General features: G+C 49.0%; 1 protein-coding gene across 2 annotated transcripts in view; it reads right to left on the bottom strand.

Moving 5' to 3' along the window:
* Positions 1–1801: 1801 nt before the first annotated feature.
* The window catches only part of SYT17 (synaptotagmin 17), a 34894-nt gene continuing 24152 nt past the window's right edge, over positions 1802–12543 (bottom strand). For both annotated transcript variants that reach the window (XM_071444147.1, XM_071444146.1), the window contains exon 8: positions 1802–2852. In XM_071444147.1, coding sequence (XP_071300248.1) covers positions 2656–2852 — 197 coding nt within the window. In that variant the 3' untranslated portion in view covers positions 1802–2655. The remainder of the gene's footprint in view (positions 2853–12543) is intronic.

Raw genomic sequence — 12543 nt, 5'->3', positions numbered from 1 at the left:
TAAGAACACCTCCCCCCTTCCATACATTGATCTGAAATTATCTGGCTCAAGGAAAAGCCCACTGCTACAGCAGAGCACTAATAATTAAGGAATTTGGATTATCAGAAGTCAAGACATGCCTTTTCCCTTCTTTCCTGTGTGCCATCCTCAGATAAAGCCAGTGTTATAAACAACTTTTAGCAAACTATAGAACAAAAGTCTTTGAGCATATTAATCTACTCCCAAAGCACGAGTATTCATGTTTAAAGAGGGAGCAGAGATCCTGACTAATTTTTATGCTGGTTTCTAACAGCCAGACTCGTGGCAGCAGCGTCCCCCAGCTGGGAGCTCTGGGCTGCCCCCGAGGCAAGCCCTGAGCCTGGCACAGCAGCTGGGCCCCAGCTTTGCTGCCAGCACGGGGACAGTGCAGGCACACCATGTGTGCAGTGCCAGCTGCCACTGCACTTTGGGTTACCTTCCAATTCACCAAACACCAGATGTGCTTCACCTGCTGGCTGCAGCCCCAGCAGCACGGCCACAATTCATCCCTCCTGCTCCTCTCCCTCCCACACTGTTGTGTTTGCTCTGCAGGCCAGGAGCTCCCCAGTCTGCTTCTGTTCTGCTCCTACTGACCTTCCCTCTGGGCACCCTCACCACTTTTTGGCATCCTGACTGTTCTTCCCTGTGGAACAGACACCTCATGGCTTCAAGGATAGACTCAGGCAAGATTATTGTTCACATTTCATCCCCAGTGCTGAGCAAAGCATGTATCTGCTCTCATGGATGTCCTGAGCTCATTCTGCTGTCCACAGGCCCCACATGGAAGAATATTAATGTCAACCACAGTAACTGCTGAAACCACGGCCCCTTGCCTGAGCCTTTGTGAGCTATAGGCAGAGATCAGCCTCCTACAGCACTCGTTTGCCCAGGACTGCCCATGGGGTCCCTCTCCACTGTGATTTTTTGATGAGACAAGCCAGGAGGATGCCAGAGAACAGAGATTTGCCATCAACTTCACTGCAGGGCAGAGAAGAAATTCCCCTTGCAGAGAGGCAGGTTAGAATTGATAGCCAGCATCCACAGTGTGCTCAGAAAGAGGATGGCCCTGGACAGCCCTGCAGGCACCAGTGCCCTGCTGCTGAGTGCTGCTGACACAGAGCAGCTGTGCTGGGGAGCAGCAGGAGCCAGGTGCCACGGGCAAAGCGCTGAAGGGATGCTGATATCAGAGTTACAGACCTGCCCTGGAGCAGGAACACCTGGACAGCAGCAGGGATTATTGACCCACACACTGACACCTGCCAAAGCAAGCACTGAGCTTTTTTGGTTTGGGTTTTTCTGGTGTGGTTGGGTTTTGTTTTGTTTTGCTTTTTGAGACTCACCTGTACTACTGCTCACCTGCTACTGTAGCAGCTAAATAACAAATGGGTGAAATAGTCATGTGTGTTGTTTTTTCCTTTTTAAAAAATCAAAATATTAAAAGCACAGGAGGTACTGGGGTTTACTTCAAGGCTTAATTTCATAAATAGAGGAGGGAGATGAGTGCTGCCCATCCTGCCATGTGCCATCCCTGGAGCCTGACACGTCCAACGCCCAGGGTGTTACTGGGGTCTGGCTGGGAACCACCACAGCCAGACCAAGGCATCCAGCTCACTCTCCACACCCACCTCCAGCAGCAGGTGCCCAGCTTCTCTCAAACTGCTCCCAGTTCATCTGCAGTGAGTGACAATGGGGTAACTGCCATTGGCCATTTGGCTTTTTTTTCTGCCATAAACATAACTGAAGGAGCTCAACACAAAGGTGAATTCAACAAGTATCACCCCAATTTATATGGCACAATTAAATAGAATTTTATTTTCAATAAATATACAATCTCCATCATACCAGACAATACGCTGTGGAAAAATAAAATGTACAGAAGCAACCAACAGGACAGCTGGACTGTAGCTAAGTTCACTTGGTGACCTGAAGAACTACCTGGGTAAACACACACAACACAGAAGGAGCCACTGCAGTCTGTGAGAGAATTAAAATTGTGGTTTCTGGGTCTTCTTAACCGCCAAAGTCCCTGGAGCAGGTGTTTTTTTTTGCACAGCACATGTTTGAAAGGACGTGAGCTGGTTTTCCCAGTACAAATGCTATTGGAAATGTTTATTTTGCTATATCAGCACTGAATCTACTGCACACACAGACTGCTATCGAGACTGGCAGGTCACCACTGACGGGACACGGGATCTGTCCCACGTGGGCACACAAACACACACACTAACAGCAGCCTAATTCTGGTAAAACTACTACAAGGACAAAACTGCAGTCAGAATCGATTTCACCACAGGTTCTACCGTTTAAAAAAATATTCTAGCCTAATTACCACGTTCACCAACGAGAGCACACGGGTACTTATATCTCCAAGAGGATGAGCCATGGATTTGGACCGGAAGGACAGCAGAGGCAACTCCCAGCTCCTGCACCCACTCCGTGCTTGCCTGGCACGAGCTGCCCGGCCCGGGGACACGGCTGGACCCAGTGGGGTCACCGAGGCCAGCACAGCCGGGTGCCGGCACGAATCCAACGGAGCTGCCGCGGGGCGCGTGTGGGGTGTGAGGTGGGGAGCTTCAGTGGTCGGTTCGGCTCTCATCTCGTCCGCCCGCCCGCTGTGGCCGCCGTGGGTCACCCGGCTCATGTCACCTCGAGGGAGGCGGGCGAGACGCGGTCGCAGTCCTCGCGGGAGCGCAGGCTGTGCCACTGCTCCACGGCCGTGCGGTGCGCGCTCAGCATGCGGCGCCAGTGGTTGGACTCGGGGGCGCCCGTCGAGTACTGCCCGATCACAATCCTGCCGATGAAATCGTTGCTGCTCTTCACGTTGTGCCCGTACACTGGGGAAAGCAGAAAACACACACGGGTCAAGGGAAAAGCACAGCCCTGCCCCAGGAAACCAAACACAGCTGAATCCCCACAGCACCTGCCAGGTTGTGGTGGTGTTCGCAGGACGAGGGAAGAGATGAGAATCTTGACTCCACGTTTCAGAAGGTTGATTTATTATTTTAGGATATATATTATATTAAAAGAAAATTATATATTAAAACTACACTAACAGAATAGAAATAAGGATTTCATCAGAAGGCTTGCAAGGAATCTAAAAGAATGGAATGATAATAAAATCTTGTGACTGACCAGAGAGCCTGAGACAGCTGGACTGTGATTGGCCATTAATTAAAAACAACCACATGAGACCAATCAAAGATGCACCTGTTGCATTCCACAGCAGCAAATAATTATTGTTTACATTTCATTTCTGAGGCCTCTCAGCTTTTCAGGAGAAAAAATCCTAACGAAAGGATTTTTCATAAAATATGTCTGTGACACCAGGTGCCAGCGTTTTTTGTATGGAATTCAGCATCTGAAAAATGTTAGAGAAACAGAAGCTTGGAAGGAATAAAATAAGCTGTACTACAGACCGAAATACAATTCAAATAAGCGAGACACAAATCCACAGTTACCATGCTATTTACCATGAACAGGTAAAGTAGATTCATAAAATGATTTGGGTTGGAAGGGACCTCAAAGATCATCCTATTTCAACCCCCTGCTGTGGGCAGGGACACCTTTCACTGGAGCAGGCTGCTCAAAGTCCTGTCCAGCCTTGAGGGAGAATTACATCGTATAAAGAAGTGCCAAAATCTCTGCCTGGCCATCATGAAATCACAAAAGCAGCTCAGCAGCCTGAACCTGGGCAAGTGCAGAAGCAGCATCTCAAAGTGCCCTCCTCCAAACACACATTGCACAAAGCACTCCAGTGCTAATCCACTGCCTGCCCTGCTCCAGACAGGAATTACACAGGCCAGGCTGGCAGCAGGGTGTTTACACAGCAACATCTGCCATAATTATCACTGCAGCTACTTGTTAAACCTCCAGGAAAGCAGCTGAGGGAGAGACACCAACCCAGCACCCTGTCCCTGGGATTAGCCCAGTCTCCTGGAAGGAAAGGCTGCAGACAGCAGCAAACCCTAATGATGGGCCTGATCCTGGGAAAGGCTGAGCCCTCCCACCAGACAGCAGCAAAAGCACTGCGTGTGTTGCAAACTGAAGCCCTGCCTCAGCTCATTAAAAAGTTGAAATGAAGTCTTTGCAAGCTGAAGCCAGGATATCCACAGGCACTGCCTGGAATATTAACAATTAAAAAATCTCCTCAGGAAAGAGAGAGATTTTAAGGACAAAGGTCTACAGGAGCTCCAAATCCAGCTGGGCTGGTGCAGCCAGAGCAGGTTCAGCCTGGCATGGAGCCCCTGCCAGCAGCACCAGCTCTACAGGGCTGCTGGAAACCAGGACAGGCAGCAAGACAAGCTCTGTGAACCCCCATGGCATCCCCCTGATGTGTGCACACCCTCACAGGCAGGCAGGACCCCAACACAAGGCACTCAGCCCCACTTCCAAATGCACACCAGGGCTGTGCATTTCCTATTGTAACACACCCCAAGGGACCAGCATTACTTTAACCTGCCCCTCTGCCATCTCCACACTCTGCCAGGCTGGTTCCTCACCTCTGCACCAGTCTGGGATCATGCTCTGGGTACCACCTGCCAGTGCAGTCCTGAAATCAAGCAGTGCCAGGTTACAGCTCACTTCATCCCCTCTGACAGCTCTGACACACACAGTTTATGGGCAGAGATGCTTCTGCTCACCAAATTACCTGTGGATATTTTAGGTGACAGCAAAACCTTCAAATGCCCAAGTAAGTTGTTCAAATAATTGCTCTGAAAAATCTACCCTGCAACTCAGAGCCCTGTAAGTCCATCTTCAAATGACATTTAGAAATGATCTGGGGTTCATCACCCCAGCAGGAAGACTGCATCTCTTCTGCCTGTCACCATCAGTTATCTGGGGCTGATGCCATCAGGACATGTTATCAAGTAAGTGCCTCTGTCAAGAGGCCAGGGTGGTGTTTTTTGGAAAGGCCACCTTCTGAGGACACAGTCAGGAATTCTAAGCCATCCATCTCCAACTAATACACAGCTTGTCTGGGTTATTAATGAGTTCTCCTACAAGGCAATGGATCACGGTGGAGCTAGCAGGACTATACGAAATGTTTTGCTATGATTTATTAGCCTACAGAAATCAAATATTGTGATAAAACCACATAAAAATACCCCAAAACCAAAATTTTCAATAGGATGTTTTTATGGTTTTTTCTTCTTTTTTTTTTTTTGGTGGTCTTTTTGTTTGTTTGTTGTTGGTCTTGCTGTTGCTGGGTTTGGGTTTTTTGGGGTTTTTTTTGTAAAATTAAGGAAGGTAAAGCCTAATTCTGGGAGACAGCACCAAGTAATTTAAACCAAGAAGCCTTACAGGCCATCAATTAATCACAGGATAAATTAACAGTGGAGAAGAAGCACCCCAGGCATACTGATTCTTCAAAAATACTCCATGCCAGGACTTTAAAACAAGCAGGTGTGCTAACTAAGGGCACCTGCCATTCTACTGTTGATCCAAGTATTTTGAATTCTTGTAATGCAACCTGCTAATCTCATTGTGTCAGGTAATTAGCATGCTGAGTCCTGTGGGGTATTAATGGCTAATTATACAAGCGCTGTTGCTTTTATCACTAAGTACTGTAGATAGCACAGACTCATTGCTGAGGAACAGGGAAGGCATTTTCCAAGGCCAAATGCTCATTCCCACACTGACCATAAGAGGCTGCACTAGCCTGACCTCAGCTTTACACACTCACAGCTTCACCACAGCAGCTTCCTCAGATGAGGAGAGGTCTCTGTGTGCCAAAAATTCAGCTTTACCCATCAGGTCAGAGCCTTTTAAATTCAAGGGCATGCCTTTCTGTGAGGCTAACTGCTGTATTCCACTGCTAAATGGCCAGGATTTAGGATTTGCTGAGTCCAGGTGTGTGACTGAGCTGTGCTGCCTGATGTCTGAACGTCCCCTGGCAGGGTCTGAAAGGAGCTCATAGTAAATTTCAGATTCAATCTGCCCTTGGCCACAAAACCAGTGACACCATGGAGCTGCTCAGTAGCAGAAAATAAAGTAATTAACATTTGGGATTTTCAGACTGACCCAGACTCTGGTTATGAACTGGTAGGTGCTGCTTTCCATTTAAGAAGCATATTTTCCTGACAGAAACTACACACCTGATCTCATGAGCTCTTTTTCCACCCTCACAGTAATTTACACAATAGCAACATCCATTTCTAGGCCAACACAGAGTGAAAAGCAATTAAAGAAGCAGAGGTCAAACCAATTCTTTCTGCAGCTGCTCTTCAGAAGGGCACATTTGGAAACAGAAAGGCTTCTTAAAAAGACATTCTTTATAATAGAAATGCTGAAATACAGAAGAAAATCACCTTTACTTATATCCATTAAAAGGGTTGAATTGTTGAGGACAAGGTACATGATGTAAACAAAACATTTTTATGTTATGAACTTATTGATGCAGCGTTCCTAAATGATCCATATCCAACTGATGGGGGTCTGGGTGCCACCTGAGCTGTTCCTGTGGGGTCAGGGCCCATGTCCCCCAGAGGCTCCTGCACAGGGGGGAAGGCTGGACCCCAGCCTGGCTGCCTGCTCCCTGCAGGGCTGAGGGCACTGGGGATGCAATGGGCCCTGAGCTCCCACATCTGCTCTGGGGACACTCCAGCCCGAGCTTGCCCTTGTCTCCCACCAGCCTCAGTCACATGGAATCACTTCTTGCCAGTCAACTGTTTGCACTATGTAACTGAGCCATGAGGCTGCCTGGGTGGCACCAGCCCTGGCACCAGATCCAGCCAAAGTGCCTCTCACCTTCCCTCTGCACTGAGAGCTGCACACTGAGCACTTGTGCAGAGCACAACTGCAAATCATCATCATCATCATCATCTGTGAGTCACATGCAATAGCAGAATTTAATCTGGCATTTCAGAAAATCATTCATCCTCTGACTGACCACATCAGCATCCTGGGAATGACCAGGGAGGAGCATTAACTACGAAAACTTCCTTAAGGTAACTTCAAGGCTATCAATATCATTTACAGGATGGGGACATGCCTGAGCCTTGCAGCTGGGGCCGTGAAACATCTGCATCTCCTGCAAACTCTGCTCTGCCAGGTGTGCTGGGCAGTTCCTCAGCAGCTCCAGCTGTGCTGCTCCTCCTGGTACAGCCACACAGCGCCTCTGCTGCTGCCTCTCTCGGAGCACCAGCAGGGAATGTCAGCATGGAGAGCTCCACACCAACAGTCCACCCTTCTGCAGCCACCTGCACCATCACCTCAGTGCAACTAAAACATGTAACTCAGAGAAAAACCAGCAAAAACACGCCCAAGGCTGTACACAGGCAGCCGAGGGGCAGAGTCCCCCTGAGCACACAGATCTCCTGGACTGTGTGCTCTCTCTGGCAGAGCCACATCCCTGCTGGCACTGACCCATCAACACTTCAGCACTTCCCACTCAGCCTCAGCACTTGGTGAGGTCTCACAAAGTGCCCCCTTCACACACCTGCCCATTTAGGCAGGCAGGAGCCAGTGCCCAGTGTCCAGTGCCCAGCCCTTTCTGTGCCCAACACTGCCTGAGCCAGTGGGGCTGAGCTGCCAGGTTAAGTAGGACTGAAAACTGCTCCTGAACTGCTTGACATCAATGTTCAAAGGCTGTTTAGCACAAAGAGGTGCTAGGAGGAGCAGCAGCAGCTGGGCTAATGATGCACACTGAGAAGGTCACAGGCCCAAACCCTGCCCTTGCTCCTCGAGCATGGCCTGTCATATTTAGCAGAGAGGAGAGAAAACCACGGGAGAAGATGCCATGGTTTCCCATTTATCAGTTTAATCTCCACCAGGGTCTGATGAGCACATTAAACTCTTTCCAGCCTTCCCCTGCAGTGGCTGCACCTGCCCAGCTCCAGAGGGAACTGGCACTGCTGGAGCACATGGCCACACACAGACCCAGCTGCTGCCCCACAGGCACAGTGCCACAGCAAGAGACCCCGTGGAAACCTCCCCCAGGACAGGGAGCTCCCCCCTGCACATGCACCCCAAACCAGGAGTGTGCCAGTCACAGCCTGCTCTCACACAGGAGGGGAAAGTCCTGGAGCAGACACAGGGATCCAGGCTGCAGGGGAAGTGTGAATGCACAAGTGTGTCCTGCAGAGAGCTCAAGGGCAGCAGGGATGACACCTCATGAAATTGCCTCATCAGGAGACACTGGAATAATGGGCTGGAATCATCTATTGCAACAGCCCAGAGGATACTGAAAAGGAGTGTCTGTGGTTGGCTTTTGCCACTTCCAGTTCCCCTTTTTTTAAAACTGCATCTTAATTCTCTGCACTATGAGCCAAGATCCAACAAAGCATATTTACACACCTGACAACACCAGTGCCACACAGCACCTGCAGACACAGGCAGGGACAGCCATGCAGGAGAGGCAGCCTCTGCCTGCACCACCATCCATCTCCTGAGACAGCCACAGGCCAGGCACAGTCATTCCATTTGCAGACACTGCTCTGCTGCCACAGCAGCTCCTGCCACCCAGACTTTTCTTCATTTGATACACAGGCAGATGATGGCCTTGCAAAAGGTTTGAACAATTCCTTTTTCCTTTCACTGCAGTGTGAGCCAAACAAGATGAAGGGCTGAGGGCAGCAGAGCCATGGCGCAGCTTAAATTAAGAGGCTTGGCAAAAGGAGCAAGCACCTATCATCAGCCTGGAGAGAGGAGGGCTTGCTCCTTTCTTTAGGAGAAAAAGATTATCAAAAGATTCCAGAGAGCTCCAGGACAGGCAGTTTCTGCCACATCAGATGCAGTACATTTATTAACTAAGTCAGGAGACTTGATGAATCTAATTTTGCCTCCTAAGCAAGCAACAGACCGGGTCAGGAAGGGTCAGCATCTTGTTGCTCTCCCCTGATTAATGGCATTTCACTCCTCCTTGTTAAAGTAGTCAGTCTGCTGCAAAAAGCCAAACTCACCCCAGATCATCTTCCCTGAGTGCCCCCAAACAGGACTGGGCCTGCAGGCCCCCACCAGCATCTCTGACTGCCCCTCTGCTGTCCCCTGCTCCAGGTGACCACCAGCACCTCCATGGAGCAAGGACACAGGGACTGAAATGGAGAGCAGTGGGGCCCTTCTCCCAAAGGGGATTTGTACATCTGGAAATGCACAGTGTGCACTGTGCAGAGGCTCTGCTGGGCCTCAGGGGTCTCCCCTGCCCTGCATCTCTCCAAGCCCCTCCCAGGACCTGCTGGGCCGCCTGGTGTGGCACCAGAGCTGGAGCAAGGCCTGGGGGCAGGAGGCCCCAGCCAGGAGCTCACTGCCCTCCCCAGACCTGGGCAAGGACCATATGGTGGCTGCTGCATAAATGGATGGAGTGTTCTATAACAACAGACACAAAGGCCAAATTCTGAGCTAAGTTAAACAGGTATCAATCCCCAGAAAACACAGTGCTGACATCAGTGGGGTTTTTCCATTTTTTCTCCTTTGGCTAAGATAGGAGTACACAGGTTTAGTCAGGGATTACATTTTGATTCTAAGCTCTAGATATGGGAGATATACAGACAGTCCAATACTTCCAAAAGACGTGTCGAATAGATGATGAAAAACAATTTTCTAGCAGTGAGGTGTCTAATTATCCTTCCATCTAAGAGATGTTATGATAGTATTTCAAAAGAGAAACTAAATCCTCCTCCTGCATTCCTGCATGGAAAAAAAAAAAAAAGCTTAATTTGACTCATATATTAGAGATTTCTTCCCTAGATCTGTGTGCAAAGTGCCTGAATGTTTGTTGGGTTTTCATGTGGGAAAGCAAAAGCAAGAGCAAAAAGGAGAAATGGGCAAGTCAAACTGCAGATGTGTGGTGACTCCAGACATGGTGGTTTCCGTCCCTGCAAACTGCAGCCAGAGGTGATGCTGGCATCTCCAGGTCACACTTCCACATAGCCAGGGAAATCAGAATTCAGATACATTTCTGGAGAAGCCTCAGGTCAAAAACTTTATCAAATTTCTGCTCAGCTGATTGGGACATTTGGAAATCATTCTGTTAATTAAAAAAATACCACTGAAAAGCCCCACTAGCTCTGCATCCTGCTGAAACAGGCAGCATTGCTTCAAAGAGAAAACATTTCAGTGAAAGCAACCCGATACCCAGAACTGCATCATTATCATTACACACCAATAGTTACTTTTTTTCCCCTTTCAAAATACAAACTTCATTAAATGGTCCCCATATTTTCCTAAAGGCCAACTGCAAATGAGCCAACAGAAAAACCAGGTATATTGCTATTGAACAGCAATCTGTTATTTTAATTAACTGGAAGTTAATTAGAGCCCTGGAATAAAGCATTAAAGTTATCCAGGGATCTGAAGACACACATTGCAGCCCTTGGGGCACAGTGGTGGCTGACAGCATTGCCAGGGCCCCTCTGCTGCAGCCACTGAAACCACAGGTACAGCTCTGCAAAGTCTCAACGCTCTCAGGAACAAAAATACTCAAAAAAAAAAAAAAGAAATAAAATGGAAAAAAGAGTCCTAAATCTTTACAAAAAACAGAGACATTGCCAATCTTTGAAACATATAGAAAAGTGAGGAGATAACAAATCCTACCAGAATACAGAGTGCCCATGAGCTGCACCCCCAGACAGGAGCGACTGTGAAGATGTCACCAGTGCAGGTCACACACATTTTGAGGTCAATCTCTCCACCAACAAGCACACCCTGCCCAGCCTGCCTCCCTCTGTCCCAGGCAGAGCATCCTGCCCTGCTGGAGCCACAGTCCCCTTCCAGACAGGGATGGAGCAGTGGGATGAGCCCCACTGCTGCTCTCCATCAGCCCCAGGGCTGCCCTTCCAGCCAGGCCAGAAGGAAAAGCAGATTTTCCCTCTACAATTGCATGGAGATGATCTACCCAGAGCATGGAGATGATTTCTCCCTCTTTGGGGACTCTGCTAATAACAAGCCCTGAAGATCCTGCCATGCAAACATTCCAACAGCTTATTTAAATGGAGAAAGACACACAGCCAACCACAAGGACCCGGGGGAAACAAACATCCCCTCACAGTGAGTGCTGAAGGGTGTCTTTTTTTATGGTAAGTGATGAGAAGATGCTAAGAGTCACTGAGACACAGTTTGCCCTGGAGTGCTGCTGGTTTTTATTGGACCATCTGGGCTTTACTGCAGTGCAAACAGCATTACTGATGATTGTTATTAACAACATTATAATCATTAACAAAATACTACAGGGCTCAGGTTTCAGGTCTGCCTCCCTGCTGCACAGCCCAGGCTTTCTGACAGACTGAGATTCACTGCACAGCCCCAGATCCCTCAGTGGGGAGAGCACAGGGTCTCTGGGTGCCCATCTAGCACAGAGGCTGCACTTGCATCTCAAATACCATTTCTCCTTCATGGAAATAATCTTGGCAGCAGCTGCCAGTGCTGCTGTCAGGGCCAAACTCCACCTTCCCCTTGCCACCAGACACAGTAACACCTTTGCTCCCAGGTTTGTTCACAGGCTTAGGAGAACACCCCACCTTTCAGAGCCTGCCCCATTTCCCTGCAGCAGCTGAGCCCATGACTTGCCTGCACTCAAACAGAATATGGCACATGGGGGATATGTGTCATGTTGCCAGAAAAACTCTAGAAAGTGCAAAAAAGCACCACCCAAAAGAGTGCATTTCTGTTACAATATGTAAATGGCTGCTCATTACCTAGACAACATGTTTGATGAAGTAAATGAAAATCAAACATCCTCTCCACCAGTTGTTGCCTCACTCTTTTTTCTTTTTTTTTTGTCTTTTGTCAGGACATCAGACTAGTAATGAGTACCAGTGGCTTTCCTGGTTTCAGCCTCTTTTGGGAGGAGCTGTTAACAGACAATACTTGCAGCAGCAATCCTGACCCTGGATGCTTTTTCCTGGAGAGGACATTTCCACCAGAGCTCATCCCACCTCATTTTGGGCACTGGCCTGGGACTGGGAGTTAGTGACAGCTCCAGCAGCATCCGAGGAAGGAGCAGAGGGAAGGCAGGAACAGCTGGGACAAAGTGTCCTGCACCAGTGTGGAAGGAGAAGCATTTTGGTCTGTAAATGCCAATAATTGACAGTATTGAATCCTTGAGTGCCTAAGGAGGAGGAAAGAGCAAAGATCCAGCCCAAGCAGCCCCTCCTCCCATCCTGGCTAACACAGAGCTCTTCCTGGGCACATCATCTTGGAGCACCAGAGCCCCTCTCCAAACCCAGCTGTGCTTCAGCCCTGAGCTTGGTGTGGAGTCCAGCTCTGCAGAGCACCACTAGAGAGCAGGGATGGTGCTTTACCACTGTCTGCACACACAACCCTTGGTAACTCACAGCAGAGGGTGGAGAAATCCACACCAGACTGAACACAGCTTGATCCAAGATGCACAGGAGATAAACACACAGGGGGGGAAACAAAATTCATCTTCCTTTGTGTGGATGGTGCCTTGCTCTGCAGTGGGGACCAGCCCCAGGGGAGCCAGGAGCCCCAGCTGATGGGAACTGGCAGGGTTCCAGGGCTTTCCATGAAGCCAAGCCAATGTAAAGACAGCTGCAGACTGGGTCCAAAATACAAAGCCACAATAAAGGT

Source organism: Agelaius tricolor, unplaced genomic scaffold (assembly GCF_023055355.1).
Source record: "Agelaius tricolor isolate 1412-34295 unplaced genomic scaffold, bAgeTri1.0.p SCAF_19, whole genome shotgun sequence".
Lineage (NCBI taxonomy): Eukaryota > Metazoa > Chordata > Aves > Passeriformes > Icteridae > Agelaius > Agelaius tricolor.
The sequence above is the reverse complement of the archived record's forward strand: the minus strand, read 5'-3'. Positions and strand labels throughout refer to the sequence as shown.